The 25,000-nt window shown below is 45.9% G+C and overlaps 1 protein-coding gene and 1 pseudogene across 1 annotated transcript in view; one reads left to right on the top strand and one right to left on the bottom strand.

Moving 5' to 3' along the window:
• The window catches only part of LOC139664618 (uncharacterized protein CFAP97D2), a 5,568-nt gene extending 730 nt beyond the window's left edge, over nt 1–4,838 (bottom strand). Inside the window, exons 1-4 of the mRNA XM_071543520.1 lie at nt 4,746–4,838; nt 3,948–4,028; nt 2,710–2,828; nt 150–327 (exon numbers count right to left, since the gene is read on the bottom strand). Coding sequence (XP_071399621.1) covers nt 150–327; nt 2,710–2,828; nt 3,948–4,028; nt 4,746–4,838 — 471 coding nt within the window. The remainder of the gene's footprint in view (nt 1–149; nt 328–2,709; nt 2,829–3,947; nt 4,029–4,745) is intronic.
• A 2,836-nt stretch (nt 4,839–7,674) lies between these two features.
• On the top strand, nt 7,675–24,046 carry LOC139664619 (zinc finger protein 609 pseudogene; annotated as a pseudogene).
• Nucleotides 24,047–25,000: the final 954 nt, after the last annotated feature.

The following is a 25,000-nucleotide window of genomic DNA, read 5'->3' as shown; positions in this document are numbered from 1 at the left end:
TCTGGATTCTCTCTGGATTCTCTGGATTCTCTGAACTCTCTCTGGATCCTCTGAATTCTCTGAATTCTCTGAATTCTCTCTGGATTCTCTCTGGATTCTCTGGATTCTCTCTGGATTCTCTGGATTCTCTCTGGATTTTCTGGACTCACTTGTCTGCTGCCTCTCGGGTAGCGGGCGATGTCGTCCCGCCGACGCTCCACTCGCTCCCAGTCGTCCAACCAGAGCTGGCGGCGATACTCTGACTGGCGGGCCGTGATTCGCTGGTAGATGGCCCGGTTCTGACCGCTGACCAGCAGAAGCTCCTCCCTCCTCCTGTCGGCGTTCAGGCTGACGAAGAAACACAGATGATGAGAGAGAGAAGAAGAAGAAGAGAGAGAGAGAAGAAGAAGAGAGAGAGATTCATTCACTTTAAGACTTCATATGTTGTAGCTGAATGTATTTTAATGCGACTCACAGCAGCTGCACACGATGTGATTTTACAGTTTATAGAACAGTTCTGTTCCATTCATTGGCTATGAGAAGAGAGTAACTCGACCCGAACCACAAAGCATGATGGGATACGCGCCGATGCAACCGAAGCCTGTGAGGAAAATGTCTATTATTATGCAAATTATCAGGAAAAACCCTTGTTGGTCTTCCTGGTTTAAACGCCACCGGAGGTCAAACACTGACCTTTAGCTCTGTGAGCTGAACCAGAAACCACTGAGCAGTTTACACTGATCAGCTGTTCAGACGACCACATGGTTTACAGCTGAACTCAGAACACACAGAGGTTAGAAGTGAAGGTTCAGAGCTAACTATCACATCATTATTGATCCAGACCAATCAGAATACATTTTAGAATATTTTGTTGTTCAGCAGCTAAAGTGACACTTTATTTGACCAATCAGGAGATTTTATGGTGTCAGTGTTTTGGTCACTGACCGAACCTCCAGACTGAACAGGTGCATGCTGGTCATTCAGATGATCTCTGATCCAGAAACACTCTGGCCCGATCCAAATGTCCGGCCTGCAGACTCGTGGACTCTGGTTTTACGTATGCTGATGCTGCCTGAAGCTCAGCGTGACTACGTGAGTTGACAGGGCTCGGGGGGGCGGGGCTGCATACAAGAGTGAATGGGACGGGACTTCTCCCCTCGCTCGTTGCCGTGGATACCACCGACGCAAAATCAACGTTAAACAATTGATCACTGAAGGGTGCAGAGCAGAGGAGTCCATTAGTCATTACAGGCTGATTACTGATTACATTACAATTACTACAGTCAACGCTGGCTGAAAATCTGCTTCATCATATCAGACGATGAATAATTCACACAGGAAAACCTTCTGCCTGTTTTCCTCATGTTTGACATCTGCCTTTATGTCAGCTGACGTGTTACATCTGTTGTGCAATGAACGATGGGAAATATTGCCAGAGAAGTCTGCAAGGTAGCGGACTCGCTGGAAGTCTGCATGGACCGCCCCACAAGTCCACATGAGAGACTCACAGACTTGATCAATTCTGACACAGGACGGCCCTAAACCCTCCTGGACTTCACAGGAGCGAGCTGTAAAGTCTGCAAGTCTGCAAGTCCACCGAAGTCTGGACATTTGGATTCAGCCTCAGTATGAGATCAACAGAATCAGCTTCAGTTCCTACATCAACATCATTACCAGGAACTAGTGTGACAGAGGAGGTGAAGGGTCAGAGGTCACAGCAGCCAGATTAACTCCTGTGACCCTAAAATGATGCAGATGAGAGAGAGGAGCTGAGGAGAGAAGAAGAAACAGACTGTTAGGGTTAGATCTATAAACTGTATCTGTCTCCTCTGGTTCACAGCCGATCAATAATTCAACATCATAACAGAGCAGGACTGCTCACATCAATCATTTAAAGGGCCAACGGGGGGTTGGAGCCTGCTGTTGCTACGACAACAGTTCCGTCAACAAGCCCTCCGTTCAGGTCACCACGGCAACGCAGAAACAATACCAGCCAAAGGCTTTAGCTATGAGACAAACTGTAGCTTTGTGAAATATTAGTTACTAAAATGTTTCCTATCTCTAAACAGGCAACAACCAACTCTGCATGAGATGACATGAGATGAGATGAGATGAGATGAGATGAGATGAGATGAGATGAGATGAGATGAGATGAGATGACATGACATGAGATGAGATGACATGCGATGAGATGACATGAGATGACATGAGATGACATTAGATGACATGAGATGACATTAGATGACATCACATGAGATGACATGAGATGACATTAGATGACATCACATGAGATGACATGAGATGAGATGAGATGAGATGACATGACATGAGATGAGATGACATGCGATGACATGCCATGACATCACATGACATCACATGACATCACCTCTGCCATTTATTATGATTCTTCCTCTACTAACACGAGTGCGACTCTGATCCTTCTGAGTTCCTCCTGTTTTATTCTGCTGTGGTTCTCAGTAGAACCTTCTGTCAGCTTGGTGAGAAAATGTAAGAAGGTTTATTGTTCAAAGCACTGGGACCTTTTTAAAAATATGATTCACTTTTTTCAGATAACAGGAATCATTTGTGTTTAAGCGCAGCAACATTTTGCTCTGAGCCCATCTGGCTGTAAACAATATACACACCAAATACCTTCTTCCATAAGGATCACATGAATACCTGACGTCTCATGTTCTCATGTTCCACGGTATGTTCTCGTCGGGTTCTCACCTCCTCTGCTGGTACGGGTTCCTGTGGTCCACCAGGCCTTTAGAACAAACGATGTCAGCCAGTTTGGAGGCCAGGAGGCGGTTTTCTCTGTCGATGACGGACAGACGCTCCTCCTGCAGCTGGACATGGAGACACAGGTGGAAACATAAACACACAAACACTTTGAAATTCATTTCTGAGACTCAGAGAGACTCACCATGGGCTGGAGAGACCCGGAGAGACCCGGAGAGACTCGGAGAGACCCGGAGAGACCCGGAGAGACCCGGAGAGAGTCGAAGAGACCCGGAAAGACCCGGAGAGACCCGGAGAGACCCGGAGAGACCCGGAGAGACCCGGAGAGAGTCGGAGAGACCCGGAGAGACCCGGAGAGACTCGGAGAGACCCGGAAAGACCCGGAGAGACCCTGAGAGACCCGGAGAGACCCGGAGAGACTCGGAGAGACCCGGAGAGACCCGGAGAGACTCGGAGAGACCCGGAAAGACCCGGAGAGACCCTGAGAGACCCGGAGAGACCCGGAGAGACTCTGAGAGACCCGGAGAGACCCGGAGAGACTCGGAGAGACCCGGAAAGACCCGGAGAGACCCTGAGAGACCCGGAGAGACCCGGAGAGACTCGGAGAGACCCGGAGAGACCCGGAGAGACTCGGAGAGACCCGGAAAGACCCGGAGAGACCCTGAGAGACCCGGAGAGACCCGGAGAGACCCGGAGAGACCCTGAGAGACCCGGAGAGACCCGGAGAGACTCGGAGAGACCCGGAGAGACCCGGAGAGACTCGGAGAGACCCGGAAAGACCTGGAGAGACCCTGAGAGACCCGGAGAGACCCGGAGAGACCCGGAGAGACCCGGAGAGAGTCAAAGAGACCTGGAGAGACCCGGAGAGACTCAGAGAGACTCCAGCATTCCAACAGTTCCAACATTACAGCAACCAGCCGGGGGTCAAAGGTCAGAGGTGTTATGCATCCGGCTGTCTGTAAATCTCTGGTGAAATCTCCAGCTGCTCTGATTTTAACAAACTCGGACGATGAATTTAGTCGAGTGTTTAAACCTGACAGCGATCGGCCTGATGGGGGCGCTGAAAGGTCAGAACTGCTACAGCGATTTTGGTGAAACTTGGACAATGCATCTTGACACTGATTGGCCCAGAGAGCGCCTGCATCATCAGTGAGAGACGACACGTATCCTGAAGCTACAGCTGCGTGTGTGTGTGTGTGTGTGTGTGTGTGTGTGTGTCCACTGACCTGCAGCTGTTTGAGTTTGAGCTGGACGTGTGCGGGAGTCTTCATGCCCCTGGTGTCCACTATGGGCTGGGCGGAGCTCACCTGGACAGGTGACAACAGGTAACAGCTGTGGGCGGGGCTTAACCTGACACTAGATACTCAACCTGCTGAAGATACAGTTAATATTTACGCTCCAGTCATGTGACTCTGTTATCCAGACAGACTCACACTGAAGTCAACAGGAGAATAAACTAAAGCAGTCATTATTATACAGGAGGTCAGGGGTCAAAGGTCACAGCAGCCTGACAACTGATGGAACAAATATTCCTTTGACCCAGAAAGATCTGAAGGGAAAGACAGAGGAGAGAAGTTGAAAGGATTTTTTTAAAGTAGCTAATTACAGTAAATAACGTTTTATAGTATTTTCTAAACCAGTTGCTTTCTGTGATGAATTCCTAACTGAAGTCAGATGATCTGAGGCTGGAGAACTACTTCACCACTCCTCCACCTCCAACCATCTGATCCACCTCCAACCATCTGATCCACCTCCAACCATCTGATCCACCTCCACACATCTGATCCACCTCCAACCATCTGATCCACCTCCAACCATCTGATCCACCTCCAACCATCTGATCCACCTCCACACATCTGATCCACCTCCAACCATCTGATTCTTCACCAACTCTCCATCTCTATTCCATCGATCCTTTACCAATCAACTCTCCATCTCCAAACATCTGATCCCTCACTCTTCTTCCTCCTCCTCCTCAGTCTTCTTCCTCCTCCTCCTCCTCCTCCTCCTCCTCCTCCTCCTACCTTCCTCCTGTGATCTTCATAGCTGCTCTGGTCCCATCTCTGCTGCAGGTAGCGGCTGGTCGCAGGTTTCAGCGGCTGGTAGGACCGGTGCATGCTGAAGCTCTGACAACACACACACACTGACACACACTGACACACACTGACACACACTGACACACACTGACACACACTGACACACACTGACACTCACTGACACTCACTGACACACACTGACACACACTGACACTCACTGACACACACTGACACTCACTGACACACACTGACACAAGGTGCAGCCCAGCAGGAGGAGCGTGTGCTGGTCTGGGGGTCGTTGCCATGGAGACTTACCTGTCTATCTCCCTGCTGACAGATAAGGTTTCTATCAATTATTACTGAGCTGATCTACTTAAAGGGCCAGGCCGGTGTTTTTAATGCATTTCTTACATTCAACAAATCCTATGAAAATAACAAAATCAACAATGTGTTTGCTCTCCTCTCGTTACTTTCTGAATTCCCACGTTCAGTTTTTAGCTTCAACCCGGAAGTCATCGGCTCCAACTGTAAGATAAAAACCTTTAAATTCAGCTCACAAAGACATAGTTTACATTTTAAAAATCTCTAACTGTTACCATGAAAAGTCAGGCTGTTGTAGTTTTTACCAAATCAAATTCAAACAGGAACAAATTCTTCATTACGCCGGGGGACTATTTTCTGTGCTACGGAACTACTTTCCTGAGATGGAAAACGTGTTTCCGGCCGGATTATTAAGTTGTTTGAGGAAAAAGTGGTCCGGCCCGGTGCATGGTGATGATGAAATATGATGCAGAGCAGCAGCATGGCTCTGTGACTCTGTGGTTTTTAATGTTTTTAATACAGTGGAGTTCTATGGCTGCTGGGACATGGCTGCACTGGGACCAGATACATGGACCAGACTTGTTGTTTAGTTATTTTCATAGGATTTGTTGACGGTAAGAAATGCATTAAAAACACCAGCCTGATGCTTTAACCAGGGAGGAGGAGCTAGGAGTCCACACACACATGCAGACACACACACACACACACACACACACACACACACACACACACACACACACACGCACGCACGCACACACACACACACACACACACACACGCACACACACACACACAGGTTTATTCTATTATACATTTTCACATCAAAAGCCTCTGAAACATTTAGACACTAAAACTTTAGTTTATCTGAAACTTGATTCTAAAGGTATTCGGGCCTTTATGTCTTAGATACCTGTTAATAATAGCAGTTTTATTTAAAGGTATTTAAATTTTATTTACCTCAGTTGAGATTTTTTTTTATTGTCGTTATAGTTTATTATATATTATACAACAGGTAGTTCCGACAACTAGACATGACAGCACACCTAGCCGTGCTCATCACTAAATATTACTCCGCCATATATTATCTAGCCTACTACTAGCTACTAGCTTAAAAACACATGTGAAGTTCACGGACGTAGCAGCTAAATCTGTCCATGGAAAAATTATTTTTTTCAGCAGATATCTTAGTTACAACAAGATCGAGCTAGCGAGGCAGTTTTGTGTTTATATGTGTGGTATTTATTCAGTTTGGGAAATCCCACGATCTCTAGAAAGCATTAGCTCCAGTTGGCTGCTGACTCAACAGGGACTAGAAACTTCAGTGATGCGGTCAGGTCCGGTCAGGTCCGGTCAGGTCCGGACCTGACCGGACCTGACCGGTCTGACCGGACCTGACCGCATCACTGTTGTGACAATAAAGACAGTAAAGCTCACCCTCTCGTGGAATATTGCTTAAATATATTATTTGTTTTAGATTTCTGTTTGCTTTTTATTTTGGTTGTTGCATTCGTTTGGTTAAATATTTGATTTAGTATTTTATATATTTTTTTAAATTGTATTTTAGGTTTGTGATTTTATTTTGTTTTTTAATTGTCAGTTTGTTTTTTCCATTTATTTGAATTGTCATTTTGTTTGGTGCTTTTATTTTGAAGGTTTGAGATGTCAGGTAATGTTTTGTTTTCTCCCTGCTGACTCATCATAACAAATTATGACTTTATAACAAATTATAACTCACTGTGGATTAAGTCTTTATATCAGCAATTCAGTGAATATTAGGTATTGATACCTGCTGTTATTGATTACTGATGTTATTGATACCTACTGTTGTGGCTTATTAAACTTCAGATAACAATAATCTACAGCCGTTGTTTGTTTCTGACTCTTCTTGCTTTCAAAAACTTCGCCAGTGCAGTTCCAAACTTATGTTGCAAAACACGTATTTATTTTCCATCTCAAAATACAGTGAAAAAACAGCAATAAATAACAAACATAAATGAAAGTTAAACAAGAAGCTCACAGGAGGCTTCTGACACTTCTGACTACAAACATTATAACACTAAGCATTCATTCATATTTATGACCATATGAGACAAGTAAGTAAAGTTTATTGATACAGCAGCTTTCACAGAACAAAGTCACAAAGCGCTTCACAAGAGCAGGAGGAGCCTGAGGCTGAAGCTGCTCCTCATCATCCTCAGCTCGTGGTAGAGAGGGGGTGTGTGTGTGTGGGGGGGGGGGGGGGGGGGCATACTCCCATTTCAGAGTCCAGTCCAGTACTCCAGTGAGTCAGTCCAGTGAGTCCAGTTCAGTGAGATTATTCCAGTCCAGTGAGACTAGTCCAGTGAGATGACTCCAGTCCAGTGAGACTAATCCAGTGAGATGACTCCAGTCCAGTGAGATGACTCCAGTCCAGTGAGATGACTCCAGTCTCCAGTCCAGTGAGATGACTCCAGTCCAGTGAGGGGAGTCCAGTGAGATGACTCCAGTCCAGGGAGACCAGTGATCCAGTTCTCCGGGTTTTGGTTGCATTGTATCTAACAGCCATTTAGCCCCAGTCAGTGTGTCTGTCTGTCTGTTGCTCTGTCTGTGTGGCTGTAAACAGGAATAACGCGGATCTGGAACCAGCTGGAATATCACAGTCAGTCATGGAATACCGGGGATCTGCTTTCTGTTCGTCCAGGCCTGAAAACTGACTCCAAGATGTCGGTGTTTCCCGCTGCTTTCCAGCTCTGTCGGGGATGTGACCGTGTGATGGCTGCGGTCCAGTGAGCTGGGAGCACGTTGACTGGTCTGCCGTTCAATCCACCAGTTTACAGCTATTTAAACTGGTTTTACTGGGATTACCCTAACCTATGGAGTGTACATGAATCCTGGCCGGATAGGGTTTCCAGTCGGGGTAAGTGGACAGGCTGAAGCTGGCTCTGTTGCTGGGATTTTGATCCACTTTTGTGAAACGCGGGATAGCCTGCTAGCTATCCCGGGTTAGCTCACCAGGCTAGCTGCTGTCTTTGTCTGGAGAGACCGGGGAGCTAAGGGCCATGCGTCCATTATCGGACACGTCCCCGTCTGACCTGCCTCTTTCCCTTTTCCTGCGAAATTTGGACGACAAGACCCACAGCCAGTCAGTCCACAGCATTTAAACTTGGTTACCGATGTATGTGCAGTTTTATGCAACGATATACTCATATTTCTGAGTACAAAGTCAGTGTGGACTCTGCTTTACCGTCCGTCCAAGCTAGCGTTAGCACTGGACGGTTCCCGTGTTCCCAAAAGCTCCGGTAACGTTAGCTTAGTAGTGAAGAGCAGTCCGGTCCTCATCCCGTCCTGTCACATATTACAGCGTTGTGTTGGATACAGGAAGCAATGCGCAGGAAAGGCCAAAATAACTCCAGGCATTAGACGCAAATTAAGCATATGTCCGATAATGGACCTAGGGGGTTGACATGGAGGTTGAACGCTGCATCGGTAATCGTCCATCACATGAAAAATAGACGCATGTTACATAGATGATCGCTAGATGTGTGGTTTTAGAAGCACTCTGACGTCTCTAGTCTTTACTTTAAACTGACGGAGCTGGCGGCTTTTAGAAAGTAGACGAGGAATACTGGAACCGCACAGAGCTAGCTAAACTCTGTCCGATAATGGGTGTAGTTAGCCTGGTAGCGGGCCACGGCGGGCCTCGATCTAGCTCCACAAGTTGTAGTCTACACCGTCACATTATTCGGTGTGTAGCCGTCGGTAGGTGTTATGAGTGAGTTTGTCTCTGACATGAAGCAGCTGGAGCCGCAGTGAGACTTTATTCTGTAAAACACACTGAGGTCAGGCCGAGCGGACAGCTAGCTAACGTTAGCATGCTCACCAACTCAGCTAACGTTAGCCAAGTTAGCTGTGTGGAACTGGTCTGTTTACAACCGTTATCTATTTCTTTGAAATTGCACTTAGCGTTATCCACACAAATTATGGTTGGTTTGTTGTTTTTTAAACATTGGTCTTGTTTATTGTCTCCATGACCAAAACAAGCAACCGTCCAAAGGTCCATAACGTTAGCTAAATGCTAACTGCAGGATATAAATATGATGTGAACCGGGTGTCCAACTTTATTTGTAATTTACAGCACGTTTCATACACAGGCTAGGTGTGTGTTAACCTGCAGAGGGCTGACGGTAACATGGACAACAGGCAGGGGAATAGCAGGTTAGCATGGTTGCATAACGTTAGCATAACGTTAGCATAACGTTAGCTGGTGGCTGTCGGCCTGCAGCTGGTTATCAGGCTGAAAGGCCGAGTCTCTGTCAGTGTGTGAAACTGTTTAAATGACAAGAAGTTACAAAGTCAAGGTGTGTGATGATCATCTGACCTGAAGAAAGCTCCATACTATCTGACTGAAATGTAACTGCAGACTTCAGATCAGATCTGTGAACGAAAACAACAGAGGAAATGGACTAAGGAGGAAAAGCTTGTTTGTCTTCCTTGTAAATGTCTTTATAGATGCAGGATCTCTGTTAATCCTGCTGTGAAGGACTTGTTTGAACCATAAGATCCAATCTGCTCATCCAGTCAAACACTTCAGATGATTTGTCTCCTTTCAGTATTATGGACCAGACAGTTTCTGGCTACAGTCTTTCTCAGCTGGTTTTCTATCGGGAGTCTATTTGGACTTTGTGAACTCGGTGAACTAGTTTGAAAGGAAATGAACGAGGAAAACATTTATTGCAGACACTTGAAAAATGTGAATCTCCCGACTCCCAGCATCTCTGAACAGAAGAAACGGGTTTGTTCTGCCTGATGGGAAACTTCCAGGTCCAGATATCCACAGCTGGTGTTTCTGTTTCTGTTTATGTGACATTTCAGCAGCAATAATCTGGTTCAGGTCAGAGTGACCCTCTTTACACCTCGCATTAAAATGCGTTTTGGGTGATCGGATTGCAATGGGATAGCGCTTGACCACATGAAAGTTCAGGTGTAAATGCACCCGAGACGCATCGAGGACGGATTGTGATCCGATCGGCCAAACCGCCTCCGGAGGTGGTCTGGGACACAGTGTGACCACGTTGAACACAAGTGTAAATGCAATTGCGTTTTCAATCCACATACAACAACTACGTGGGCGGAAATACGTAATTGTGTGCGACTTTCGTCTTCGGCGTTCCAGTTGTTGAAGACGGCTTCTTCCCCTGCTTCCAAAAGCAAGCAGAGGTCCATACAATAACGCGGCTTCACAGATGGGTATCATCTTTTTTTTTTTTTTTTTTTTGGACCCACGCAAATGAGAGGAGGATGTGAGCGATCGGATCTCAATCAGATCTCAGTGTGGACACTAGAGACACATATTAATACCAGGTGTAAATGTAATCAGGTTAAATCATATCTAGATACAATCTGGATACGAGACACATTTTAATGCAAGGTGTAAAGGGGGGCAGTGAGTGGATGGAGACAGGCAGGTTCATCTTCTCTCCCAGCCATGTGAGTCTGACCTGGAGGCTCATGTCCGTTCTGGTTCTGCTTCCTGGTTCTGGTTCTGCTTCCTGGTTCTGGTGCCGTCGATTAATCCAACGATTATTTTCTTAGTTACATTAGTCATAACAAAATTTACCGATAATTACGGTAATCGAGGCGGCACGCTCCAGAGACTTCCGCCAGGAGTTTACAGGGATCCACCGTTGTTTTTAGCTGCGACCAGCAGCTCTAGAGCTCGCTCGGTTGGTTGGTTGGTTGGTTGGTTGGTTGGTTGGTTGGTTGGTTGGTTGGTTGGTTGGTTGGTTGGTTGGTTGGTTAGTTGGTTGGTCCACAAAAATTTCCCCGCACAGTATGTGGTCGCAGCTATGGCGAATTCACGCTTGTTTCCTTTGTTTTTTTCCCCGGGCTGTATTTGGGGCCGGCCTTTATTTGTTCGTGTCGACCGCGGCCCCGGCCATTATCGGAGACCCGGCTTTTAATTGACTACCGGCCACTATTAGAGGAAATACGGTAGTTTACTTCATTTGCATAAAGTTTGTACACACCAATAAACACACAGGCTCTCATAGACAAAGTCCTCCTGAGCAGCTCACAGACACACTTCAGTATCACTGAGTAACACCATTCATTATTGTGGAGACATAAAATTGTGAAGTTTATCTATGACGATCTATGATGAATAGTTCAGTGTTTGGGTGCAGACCTCCTCAGTGTTTGGGTGCAGACCTCCTCAGTGTTTGGGTGCAGACCTCCTCAGTGTTTGGGTGCAGACCTCCTCAGTGTTTGGGTGCAGACCTAGTTCAGTGTTTGGGTGCAGACCTCCTCAGTGTTTGGGTGCAGACCTCCTCAGTGTTTGGGTGCAGACCTCCTCAGTGTTTGGGTGCAGACCTAGTTCAGTGTTTGGGTGCAGACCTCCTCAGTGTTTGGGTGCAGACCTAGTTCAGTGTTTGGGTGCAGACCTCCTCAGTGTTTGGGTGCAGACCTCCTCAGTGTTTGGGTGCAGACCTAGTTCAGTGTTTGGGTGCAGACCTCCTCAGTGTTTGGGTGCAGACCTAGTTCAGTGTTTGGGTGCAGACCTCCTCAGTGTTTGGGTGCAGACCTCCTCAGTGTTTGGGTGCAGACCTAGTTCAGTGTTTGGGTGCAGACCTCCTCAGTGTTTGGGTGCAGACCTAGTTCAGTGTTTGGGTGCAGACCTCCTCAGTGTTTGGGTGCAGACCTAGTTCAGTGTTTTGGTGCAGACCTCCTCAGTGTTTGGGTGCAGACCTAGTTCAGTGTTTGGGTGCAGACCTCCTCAGTGTTTGGGTGCAGACCTCCTCAGTGTTTGGGTGCAGACCTCCTCAGTGTTTGGGTGCAGACCTCCTCAGTGTTTGGGTGCAGACCTCCTCAGTGTTTGGGTGCAGACCTCCTCAGTGTTTGGGTGCAGATAGTGATGTCACGATACCAGACATTTGGTAGTCGATACCAATATCATTGAAATTCCATGATTCTCGATACCCAATTCGATACCACGGTAAAAAACAAATAAATCCCATGTACTTCAACATACACTCCTTTATTTAAAGGAGGGGTATCTTTTGCTTTTTCAGCAATTTTATGTAATTACCCGGTGTCTATAAAATACATCTGTTAAGTTTTTTTCAGTAAAAATCGTTTAGTTATAGCTTTAGCTATTCACTTCCCAGTGTTTGTTTCCCAGCTAACGAGCTAGCTAACGGTTTTCGACCGGACGCTGAAATGTCCGATTAAAATCATTCTGTCAATAATAATCCACTAACTCTAGCCCTGCTGATTTTTCCTTATCATTGGTGGGTATCTGTTGCTTCAACTAGCTAAAAGTGTTCTGATAGGCTGATGACTAGAGCAGGGGGAATCTGCTGTGTTCTGATAGGCTGATGACTAGAGCAGGGGGAATCTGCTGTGTTCTGATAGGCTGATGACTAGAGCAGGGGGAATCTGCTGTGTAAGTACAAAGTTTTGAATGAGTTTTATCGGGCCTACGTTATGGAGAAGCGTCTGTCTGTCTGTCTGTCTCGTTTGCTCCGGGGTTTCCCCCTGGCTCTGTTCGGATATTAAGGGACTAGTTTGGGTCTCTGTGTCTGTTTTTTTGCTCAGTTGCTTACAGTCTGTGCTGCAGAGGCCAGGAGGCAATATGATGTTTCACATGCTTGTGCAGTATAAGCTCACTCCCCTCAATAAAAAAAGAGCAAATCATGATGGCGATCGACACCTGTCAATCAAAAACGTGTTGTTTGATCTTGAAAAATGAATTTTCAATCTTTTTTTTTTACATGAAAATATTTAAAAAAAAAGATTGAAAATTCATTTTTTTCCCTGTGGTATCGAAAATGGTATCACATATCGATATTTTCCTGGGTATTGTATCAAAGTTAGAAATTCTAGTATTGTGACAACCCTATAACAGACCATCTAGAAGAGGAGAGACTCCACTGTGCTTCCTGCCTCCTTCCTCTCCTCCTCTTCCTCTTCTTCCTCCTCTTCCCTTCTCCTCCTCTCTCTTCTTCAGCTGAAGCTGTTCAGATCTCTTTCACCTGATACAGGCTGAAAACAGAATTGCTTATTAACCCCAAATGGTGACTAGAGGACAAGAAGTTCTTCCGTTAAATCTACAGCAGCATCAGACAGACGGCTAACCTGAGTGACAGTGTGATGGTGTTACAATGTGACAGTGTTAGTGTTACAGTGTCAGTGTTACAGTGTTAGTGCTACAGTGTTAGTGCTACAGTGTCAGTTTGACAGTGTTAGTGCTACAGTGTTAGTGCTACAGTGTCAGTGTGACAGTGTTGGTGTGATCGTGTGACAGTGTTAGCGTGACAGTGTTAGTGTGACAGTGTTAGCGTGACAGTGTTAGTGTGATAGTGTGATAGTGTTAGTGTGACGGTGTGACAGTGTTAGTGTGACAGTGTTAGTGTGACAGTGTTAGCGTGACAGTGTTAGTGTGACAGTGTTAGTGTGACCGTGTTAGTGTGACCGTGTTAGTGTGACAGTGTTAGCGTGACAGTGTTAGCGTGACAGTGTTAGCGTGACAGTGTTAGCGTGACAGTGTTAGCGTGACAGTGTTAGTGTGACAGTGTTAGTGTGACCGTGTTAGTGTGACCGTGTTAGCGTGACAGTGTTAGCGTGACAGTGTTAGTGTGACAGTGTTAGCGTGACAGTGTTAGTGTGACAGTGTTAGTGTGACCGTGTTAGTGTGACCGTGTTAGTGTGACAGTGTTAGCGTGACAGTGTTAGTGCTACAGTGTGACGTGTGACAGTGTTAGTGTGACAGTGTTAGCGTGACAGTGTTAGTGTGACCGTGTTAGTGCTACAGTGTGACGTGTGACAGTGTTAGTGTGACAGTGTTAGTGTGACAGTGTTAGCGTGACAGTGTTAGTGTGACAGTGTTAGCGTGACAGTGTTAGTGTGATCGTGTGATATTGTTAGTGTGACGGTGTGACAGTGTTAGTGTGACAGTGTTAGCGTGACAGTGTTAGTGTGACAGTGTTAGTGTGACAGTGTTAGTGCTACAGTGTTAGTGTGACAGTGTTAGTGTGACAGTGTTAGTGTGACAGTGTTAGTGTGACAGTGTTAGCGTGACAGTGTTAGTGTGACAGTGTTAGTGCTACAGTGTTAGTGCTACAGTGTTAGCGTGACAGTGTTAGCGTGACAGTGTTAGCGTGACAGTGTTAGCGTGACAGTGTTAGTGCTACAGTGACGTGTGACAGTGTTAGTGTGACAGTGTTAGCGTGACAGTGTTAGTGTGATCGTGTGACAGTGTTAGCGTGACAGTGACGGTGTGACAGTGACGGTGTGACAGTGTTAGTGTGTTAGCGTGACAGTGTTAGTGCTACAGTGTGACGGTGTGACAGTCTTAGCGTGACTGATAGTGTGACAGTGATAGTGTGACAGTGTGACAGTGTTAGTGTGACAGTGTTAGTGTGACAGTGTTAGTGTGACAGTGTTAGCGTGACAGTGTTAGTGTGATCGTGTGACAGTGTTAGCGTGACAGTGTTAGTGTGATAGTGTGACAGTGTTAGCGTGACAGTGTTAGTGTGATAGTGTGACAGTGTTAGCGTGACAGTGTTAGTGTGATCGTGTGACAGTGTTAGCGTGACAGTGACGGTGTGACAGTGTTAGTGTGTTAGCGTGACAGTGTTAGTGCTACAGTGTGACAGTGTTAGTGTGATAGTGTGACAGTGTTAGTGCTACAGTGTCAGTGTGATAGTGTGACTGTTAGTGCTACAGTGTGACAGTGTTAGTGCTTCAGTGTGACAGTGTTAGTGCTACAGTGTGACAGTGTTAGTGTGATAGTGTGACAGTGTTAGCGTGACAGTGTTAGCGTGACAGTGTTAGTGTGACAGTGTTAGTGTGACAGTGTTAGTGTGACCGTGTTAGTGCTACAGTGTGACAGTGTTAGTGTGACAGTGTTACAGTGTTAGTGTGACTGTTACAGTGTTAGTGTGACAGTGTTACAGTTTTAGTGTTACAGTGTGACAGTGTTACAATGTGACAGTGTTAGTGTGACAGTGTTACAGTGTTAGTGCTACAGTGTGACAGTGTTACAGTGACAGTGTTAGTGTTACAGTGTTAGTGTGACAGTGTTACAGTGTTACAGTGTTTGTGTTACAGTGTTAGTGTGACAGTGTTACAGTTTTAGTGTTACAGTGTGACAGTTTTAGTGTGACAGTGTCAGTGTGACAGTGTTACAATGTGACAGTGTGACAGTGTTAGTGTGACAGTGTTATTGTGAGTGTTACAATGTGACTGTGACAGTGTTAGTGTGACAGTGTTACAATGTGACAGTGTTACAGTGTTAGTGTGACAGTGTTACAATGTGACAGTGTTAGTGTGACAGTGTTAGCGTGACAGTGTTAGTGTGATCGTGTGACAGTGTTAGTGTGATAGTGTGAGAGTGTTAGCGTGACAGTGTTAGTGTGATAGTGTGACAGTGTTAGCGTGACAGTGTTAGTGTGATAGTGTGACAGTGTTAGCGTGACAGTGTTAGTGCTGCAGTGTGACGTGTGACAGTGTTAGTGTGACGGTGTTAGTGTGATCGTGTGACAGTGTTAGCGTGACAGTGTTAGTGTGATCGTGTGACAGTGTTAGCGTGACAGTGACGGTGTGACAGTGACGGTGTGACAGTGTTAGTGTGTTAACGTGACAGTGTTAGTGCTACAGTGTGACGGTGTGACAGTCTTAGCGTGACTGATAGTGTGACAGTGTTAGTGCTACAGTGTGACAGTGTTAGTGTGATAGTGTGACAGTGTTAGTGCTACAGTGTTAGTGTGATAGTGTGACTGTTAGTGGTACAGTGTGACAGTGTTAGTGCTTCAGTGTGACAGTGTTAGTGCTACAGTGTGACAGTGTTAGTGTGATAGTGTGACAGTGTTAGCGTGACAGTGTTATTGTGACAGTGTGACTGTTAGTGTGACAGTGTTAGTGTGACAGTGTTAGTGTGACAGTGTTAGTGTGACCGTGTTAGTGTGACCGTGTTAGTGCTACAGTGTGACAGTGTGACAGTGTTACAGTGTTAGTGTGACAGTGTTACAGTTTTAGTGTTACAGTGTGACAGTGTTAGTGTGACAGTGTTACAATGTGACAGTGTTAGTGTGACAGTGTTACAATGTGACAGTGTTACAGTGTTAGTGCTACAGTGTGACAGTGTTACAGTGACAGTGTTACAGTGTTAGTGTGACAGTGTTACAGTGTTACAGTGTTAGTGTTACAGTGTTAGTGTGACAGTGTTACAATGTGACAGTGTGACAGTGTTAGTGTGACAGTGTTATTGTGAGTGTTACAATGTGACTGTGACAGTGTTAGTGTTACAGTGTTAGTGTGACAGTGTTACAGTTTTAGTGTTACAGTGTGACAGTTTTAGTGTGACAGTGTTAGTGTGACAGTGTTACAGTGTCAGTGTGACAGTGTTAGTGTGACAGTGTTACAATGTGACAGTGTGACAGTGTTAGTGTGACAGTGTTATTGTGAGTGTTACAATGTGACTGTGACAGTGTTAGTGTGACAGTGTTACAATGTGACAGTGTTAGTGTGACATTGTGACAGTGTTACAATGTGACAGTGTTACAGTGTTAGTATGACAGTGTTAATGTGACAGTTTGACAGTGTTACAATGTGACAGTGTTAGTGTGACAGTGTTAGTGTGACAGTGTTACAATGTGACAGTGTGACAGTTTTAGTGTGACAGTGTTACAGTGTTAGTATGAAAGTGTTACTGTGACAGTGTTAGTGCTACAATGTGACAGTGTTACAGTGTTAGTGTGACAGTGTTACTGTGATGGTGTTAGTGTGATGGTGTTACAGTGTTAGTGTGATGATGTTACAGTGTTAGTGTTACGGTGTTACTGTGATGGTGTTACAGTGTTAGTGTGATAGTGTTACTGTGATGGTGTTACAGTGTTAGTGTGATGTTGTTACAGTGTGACAGTGTTACAATGTGACAGTTTTACAGTGTTAGTATGACAGTGTTAATGTGACAGTTTGACAGTGTTACAATGTGACAGTGTTAGTGTGACAGTGTTAGTGTGACAGTGTTACAATGTGACAGTGTGACAGTGTTAGTGTGACAGTGTTACAGTGTTAGTATGAAAGTGTTACTGTGACAGTGTTAGTGCTACAATGTGACAGTGTTACAGTGTTAGTGTGACAGTGTTACTGTGATGGTGTTAGTGTGATGGTGTTACAGTGTTAGTGTGATGGTGTTACAGTGTTAGTGTGATGATGTTACAGTGTTAGTGTTACGGCGTTACTGTGATGGTGTTACAGTGTTAGTGTGATAGTGTTACTGTGATGGTGTTACAGTGTTAGTTTGATGGTGTTACAGTGTTACTTTGATGGTGTTACAGTGTTAGTGTGATGTTGTTACAGTGTGACGGTGTTCCTGTGATGGTGTTACAGTGTTAGTGTGTTGGTGTTACAGTGTTAGTGTGATGGTGTTACAGTGTGACGATCTTACTGTGATGGTGTTACAGTGTTAGTGTGATGGTGTTACAGTGTTACTGTCATGGTGTTACAGTGTTAGTGTGATGGTTTTACAGTGTTACTTTGATGGTGTTACAGTGTTAGTTTGATGGTGTTACAGTGTTAGTGTGATGGTGTTACAGTGTTACTGTCATGGTGTTACAGTGTTAGTGTGATGGTGTTACAGTGTTACTTTGATGGTTTTACAGTGTTACTTTGATGGTGTTACAGTGTTACTTTGATGGTGTTACAGTGTGATGGTGTTACTGTGATGGTGTTACAGTGTTACTGTTATGGTGTTACAGTGTTAGTTTGATGGTGTTACATTGTTAGTGTTACAGTGTTACGGTGTTACTGTGATGGTGTTACAGTGTTAGTGTGATAGTGTTACTGTGATGGTGTTACAGTGTTAGTGTGATGGTGTTACAGTGTTAATGTGATGGTGTTACAGTGTTATTGTGATGTGTTACAGTTTGACGGTGTTAGTGTGATGGTGTTATTGTGATGGTGTTACAGTGTGACGGTGTTAGTGTGATGGTGTTAGTGTCAGTGTGATGGTTTTACAGTGTTAGTGTGATGGTGTTACAGTGTTATTGTGATGGTGTTACAGTGTTATTGTGATGGTGTTACAGTGTTAGTGTGATGGTTTTACAGTGTTAGTGTGATGGTGTTACAGTGTTATTGTGATGGTGTTACAGTGTTATTGTGATGGTGTTACAGTGTTAGTGTGATGGTGTTACAGTGTTAGTGTGATGGTGTTACAGTGTTAGTGTGATGGTGTTACAGTGTTATTGTGATGGTGTTACAGTGTGACAGTGTTACTGTGATGGTGTTACAGTGTTACTGTGATGGTGTTACAGTGTTACTGTGATGGTGTTACAGTGTTAGTGTGATGGTGTTACAGTGTTATTGTGATGGTGTTACAGTGTGACGGTGTTACTGTGATGGTGTTACAGTGTTAGTGTGATGGTGTTACAGTGTTAGTGTGATGGTGTTACAGTGTTACTGTGATGGTGTTACAGTGTTACTGTGATGGTGTTACAGTGTTAGTGTGATGGTGTTACGGTGTTACTGTGATGGTGTTACAGTGTTAGTGTGATGGTGTTACAGTGTTATTGTGATGGTGTTACAGTGTGACGGTGTTACTGTGATGGTGTTACAGTGTTAGTGTGATGGTGTTACAGTGTGACGGTGTTACAATGTGACTAGGGATGCCTCGATATCGGCCATACTGATAGTTTTTTTGTTTTGTTATAGCAGCTGGTTCTGCAGTATTATAGGTCTAACAGTTAGATTTCATCCATCAAATTGAGTCCTGGTTAAAAAGTATCCACAGTTTCTTTTTTTTCTACCTCAATATTTACTTGATCATTATGTAAACAAAACCACGTGCGTTCTAGGTAGCGCAACATGATTTAGTGAGATAACCGAAGCACAAGACTCAGACTGTTGCCACTCGCCTGTGTTGTTGAGTCAGTTAAATAAATGGAGACTCCCTCCGAAGATATATATCCGTTTCAGTCTTTGTTTTTGTTTAAGTGAATGTTCTTAAGAGAGAGAAATTAGACTTTTCAGTTGCCTCTCCGCTTTTAGGGTCTGGACTAGGGTTGGGCGGTAATACGGTATCGCGGGGTATTTGAAAATAGCAACGTGTCCGTTTCATTACCGTCATAAAAACAATTCTGCTGCCCAATGTGCGCATATATATATAATAAATGCCTTAAGAGTGTTTATCCAGCACCACTGTCTGTATGGTTGAAGATGCTATGAAAGTGATGACAGAACCTTTTGTAAATGATGTAATTTGTCAAATAACCTGTCAAAAAAGACTAACTAGTTAGAAGCGTTCATAATCGCGCGTCATGTGACAACTTCTCCTCAGAAGGGAGAATTAGAAAAAAAAAGATGGCGAGCGCAAGCGAGTTGGTCCCTAAAAAGATGCAACTGCTGCAATTTGGCAGCATTTCGGGTTCCGACTAGAGACGGGCATTTCAAGCAAAAATACTATTCAATATTCACTGGGAACTATTCGACCATTCTTCGAAGATCAACCCCCCCCCCCCCTGCCCCCCCCCCGGACGGTGGGAACTAGGCTAGCCATATTGACGTTAGCTAGCCAGGCTAACTAGCAAGCTAGGCGGACGTTAGCATAGAGCTAGCTAGCTAAGCCAGCTACCTAGTCCGGCTAAATAGCTATGGCTTGATTAGCCCCGAACCGGTCCTTCTCTCGTTAATATGGCTATAATATAGCTAATCAAGCCATATTATGATTAGCCCCGACAGCGATGCCATAAATTCATCATTTGGAATTGGCGGCTCCCTCCAAGCCCTACAATGTGATTTTTAATCAGATGGTAATACCGTATACCGCGGGAAAATTTGGGGAAGTTTTAACAGTGTCAAAAATTGGATACCGCTCAACCCTAGACTGGACCGTCGTCCGGTTGAAAAATATTTTTCAACATTAATCTGGATTGAGGGAGCAAACATTCAGAGTTAAAAATAAAATGGTGGAAAAAAAAAATTGTGGTGGTCAGTGCTGATATTGTGGTGAGCCGCCACAAAGTTTTGTCGCCTGTTCAGTGATCGACAGGTCGCCTGTTCAGTGATTGACAGGTCGCCTGTTCAGTGATTGACAGGTCGGCGATACGGACCAATAGCAGGCGGCGCTGTGGGAAACCCCCGGCTTCACTTCGGCTGCTCCGGCTCCAAAACATGGCGGCGATCTTAACCCAAACTTTTGGCTTCAAAACAGCCTTCAGAAACCTGTGGTGACATCACTCATTTACTCCAATCATCTGTTTCACAGTCTGTGGTCCGGAGGCACAGAGACACTTAGTCTCAGTCTGAGGCAGCACTGGATCCACTCAGCCGCTTTAATCAGCTTCTTATCACAGCAGGTGATGATGGTAGTACTACCACTAACCTAGTAGTAGCAGTAGCAGCAGTAGTAGTAGTAATAGTACTAGTAGCTGTAGTACAAGTAGTAGTAGTAGCTGTAGTAGTACTAGTAGCTGTAGTAGTAGTAGTACTAGTAGCAGTAGTAGTACTAGTAGCTGTAGTAGTAGTAGTAGTACTAGTAGCTGTAGTAGTACTAGTAGCTGTAGTAGTACTAGTAGCAGTAGTAGTACTAGTAGCAGTAGTAGTAGTAGTACTACTAGTAGCAGTAGTAGTACTAGTAGCTGTAGTAGTACTAGTAGCTGTAGTAGTACTAGTAGCTGTAGTAGTACTAGTAGCAGTAGTACTAGTAGTAGTAGTACTAGTAGTAGAGTCAGAGTCAGTCTGTCAGAGTTCGGACACACAGAGCAGTAACTGAAACATCGGGGCAGTGATGGAGGATGGGGGGGGGGGGGGGGTGGGGTGGGGGGGGGGGTGTTAAACCCCGAGCACCCGACCCGACAGTCAGCATCCGACCCGCCCGTTCGTTCTCAATATTATCTTCGATCGACCCGCCTGAGGATGGACCTGCAGACCCGCGGGTTTCAGGTTTACCCTCGCGGCACGATCCGGGTTCACAGTAAAGATCTGAAGCGGTTCAGAGACTTCAGCAGGAGGCTGCTGGTTTCAGCACTGAAGGCTTTTCATGCTGCAGTTGAACTTGCTGTTGGCCCACAGCTACAGTGCAGGGATATTTAAAATAACAAAGAGCCGGTATTTACTTTACTTTTGAAAGGAAGTCTGTTTATTTAGTTATACTGGACTTTAATTTTCAGTGAAAAAGTTTTCATTCAGGAAAACTTGAGATAAATGCATTGTTTAAATTGGAATTTGCAATTGTACTTCCCCTGCCCAGTGCACCAGATAAAGGCCTGTGTACCGAACCAAAACCGTGAGCCCAGAACCAGAACCAGAACCAGAACCGTGATGTGAACCGACCCGTGAGTTCTCTGAACGTTCGTACACAGCTACGGAGCCGCTGCCGTTGGTTTGGGTTTCCATGGGAGCCGCCAGATAATTGGCTCTGCTGTCGGTCAGATTCCCGCTCCAGCTGATTTCCATATAAAGAGGCGGAGCCTCAGATGAATGGCAGCCTGTGGAAATGATTTAATGAAGTTGAGCAGAAAGTCTGATCTGAGATCAGTTCTGCAGTCTGGACTCCAACAGCTGATCCAGCAGCAGCTTAGAGTCAGTCTGGATACTGGAGGCTGGTTCATGTGGACAGCTAGCTTCTGACAGGAGAACACTGCTGTCACTCAGAGTTACAGTCAGTCAATTTGCAATGCATGCTGGGTGTTTAAATTTTCTAATCTGCCATCATTTTTATCATATCAGTCTGGTGGTGTATGTTTTCTGTGTGTTCTGTATGTTTGGTGTGTGTTTGGTGTGTGTTTGGTGTGTGTTTGGTGTGTGTTTGGTGTGTGTTTTCTGTGTGTTTTCTGTGTGTTTTCTGTGTGTTTTCAGTGTGTTTGGTGTGTGTTTTCTGTGTGTTTTCTGTGTGTTTTCTGTATGTTTGGTGTGTGTTTTCTGTGTGTTTGGTGTGTGTTTTCTGTCTGTTTTCTGTGTGTTTGGTGTGTGTTTTCTGTGTGTTTTCTGTGTGTTTGGTGTGTGTTTTCTGTGTGTTTGGTGTGTGTTTTCTGTGTGTTTTCTGTGTGTTTGGTGTGTGTTTTCTGTGTGTTTGGTGTGTGTTTTCTGTGTGTTTTCTGTGTGTTTTCTATGTGTTTTCTGTGTGTTTGGTGTGTGTTTTCTGTGTGTTTTCTGTGTGTTTGGTGTGTGTTTTCTGTGTGTTTTCTGTGTGTTTGGTGTGTGTTTTCTGTGTGTTTGGTGTGTGTTTTCTGTGTGTTTTGTGTGTGTTTTCTGTGTGTTTTCTGTGTGTTTGGTGTGTGTTTTCTGTGTGTTTGGTGTGTGTTTTCTGTGTGTTTGGTGTGTGTTTGGTGTGTGTTTGGTGTGTGTTTGGTGTGTGTTTTCTGTGTGTTTGGTGTGTGTTTTCTGTGTGTTTGGTGTGTGTTTTCTGTGTGTTTGGTGTGTGTTTTCTGTGTGTTTTCTGTGTGTTTTCTGTGTGTTCTGCCGTAGCGTCTGAAGCTGTTAACAGCAGGATTAGTGTGTCTTCCTGTCTGACCATCTGCCTTCTCAGCCAATCAGGACATAGGCTCACTTCACAAAATCAAGTGCTGAAACTGCAGAATCTGTTAGTCTGCCTACAAGTCAAGAGTGGAGCTGCCTCCTTTCTCAGTGTCTCTTTCAGACCCATAAACCTGCTCCAGATCAGCTGAAAATTATGGTTTTGACCCTCACTCTACAGAAGTGGGAAACTCAGTAAATATGATCAGTGAGCTTTAATATTTGGACTTTCTTGGACTTTCTCGTTGGAGCCTCTGAGCTCTGGTTGAGTTGACATGGAATGACCCAGCTTTGGTTCTGTCTGGTCTGGTTCTGTTCTGTCCGGTCCTGTCCGGTCCTGTCCGGTCCGGTCCGGTCCGGTCCGGTTCGGTTCTGTTCTGCGGTAAACACCAAACGGCTCTAACCACCATCTGACATTTAAATTATAATTGGCATAATAATTATTACATAATTACATAATTGGCAGTTCTGTTTATTATCCCTATTCCTCTCTATTATTATTTCCAATCTATTGTCCTTTGCTGTGTCCAGTTAGTTTTCTGCTCAGAGACTCAGTTTCCCCACAGAGATCAATTCAATTTCATCTATTCTAATCTTATTTTACCCAGAATTCCGAGCACCTCGTCACTGGTTTCCATCTGTCTAAGCTGTTGTTTTGTTCCTGTGTGCAGGAGGCGATGTGGGGAGCGGGGAGGAGGCGCGGGGCGCAGCCCTGAGGAGGCGCGCGGCCCTCCTGCGGCCCTCCTGCGGCGCTCCGGGACGCTCGTACTAAGATGTCCCTCAGCGGCGGCCCTGCAGGCGGGAAAGGTGTGGACTCGAACCCGGTGGACACGTACGACAGCGGCGATGAGTGGGACATCGGAGTCGGGAATCTGATCATCGACCTGGACGCCGACCTGGAGAAGGACAAACTGGAGATGAGCGGCAGTAAGGAGGCGGGGGGCGTGGCCCCGGGCGCCGCGGCCGCCTTACCGGACAACATGAAGTTCGTCGGTCCTGTCGGAGCCGCTCAGGGCAAAGAGAGACAATCCAAATCTAAACGCAGTAAAAACTCTAAGGAGAGCGCCAAGGCCCCGGCTTCGGACGGAGCCAAGAAGGAGGTTCAGGTTCGGGCGTCCGGCGAGCCGCCGGCCCCGAACCCGAACCCCGCCCCCGCCAAGGGAGCCGAGAAGACCTGTAAACCTTGCCGCGCCCTCCCCGCCGTTAAGAAGGACAAGGAGGCGGGGTCTGGGAAAACTAAGAAGGACAAACCGGAGGTCCCGTCCACCGGAGCGGATGCAGAGAAGGAGTCCGGGACGCCGGGCGGCGCCCGCGGCGGGCCGTTCGAGGGCCGACCCGACCCGGAGCCGGCCGCCGCCGAGCGGCTCGGGAACGCGGCTCCGGACTCTGGGATCGGCCGGCCGGTCGCCATGGCGACAGAACCGGAGGAGGCGGACGACGGCGAATGCCGAAATCTAAAGAAAGTCGGCGGTGAAAAGGTGAGAAGAAGCCGAAGCCTCTGAGGCTGAAATGCCGTTTCCTCGCTCTGATCGGTGCAGACCAGGTTCCTGCTGATCACAGATCAGTCTGAAGTCTGATAAATACTGATCTGGACTCTGTTAGAGGATCCAGACCCAAACCAGATCTGATCTGTGCTGAAGCCTAATGACACCGGGTGTCACCGGGTGTCATCAGGTGACACCTGGTGGTGAACAGCAGGTTCTGCACTGACCATCTGCTATTGGCTGGTCTTTGTGCCTGGTGATGTCACTGTCTGTCTGCAGTGTGTGTCTGCAGTGTGTGTGTGTGTGTGTTGTCTGCAGTGTCTGTCTGCAGTGTGTGTGTGTTGTCTGCAGTGTGTGTGTGTTGTCTGCAGTGTGTGTGTGTTGTCTGCAGTGTGTGTGTGTTGTCTGCAGTGTGTGTGTGTTGTCTGCAGTGTTGTGTTGTCACGGTGGGCGGTGTTACCATGGTTACCGGTGTTACCGTGGTTACGGTCTTGGAGTCCACAGCAGGAATTTTAGTTCGTTATTTTGTAAAATAAAACATTCAGAGCTTCCATGTTCAAGTTAGGCAACTAAATGATAAATGGACATACTGGCAACATATTGATCACTAATATCTGATCACTAATATGACAGATGTCTGAAGTGTGTGTGTGTGTGTGTGTGTGTGTGTGTGTGTGTGTGTGTGTGTGTGTGTGTGTGTGTGTGTGTGTGTGTTAAATCAAATTGGATCAGCTGCTTCTCTCTCAGTTCCTTCATCAGTTTAATTTGGTTCCCAGCTGTTCTGCTGCCTGCAGGCGGTCGGATTGATCAGACCATCTGATCAGCTGACCGGACCATCTGATCAGCTGACCGGACCATCTGATCAGCTGACCGGACCATCTGATCAGCTGACCGGACCATCTGATCAGCTGACCGGACCATCTGATCAGATGACCGGACCATCTGATC

The sequence above is a fragment of the Centroberyx affinis genome, unplaced genomic scaffold (genome assembly GCF_046629955.1).
Source record: "Centroberyx affinis isolate AG114_WGS23_722 - 3 ecotype Tasmania unplaced genomic scaffold, CSIRO-AGI_Caff_v1 ptg004332l_1, whole genome shotgun sequence".
NCBI lineage: Eukaryota > Metazoa > Chordata > Actinopteri > Beryciformes > Berycidae > Centroberyx > Centroberyx affinis.
The sequence above is the reverse complement of the archived record's forward strand: the minus strand, read 5'-3'. Positions and strand labels throughout refer to the sequence as shown.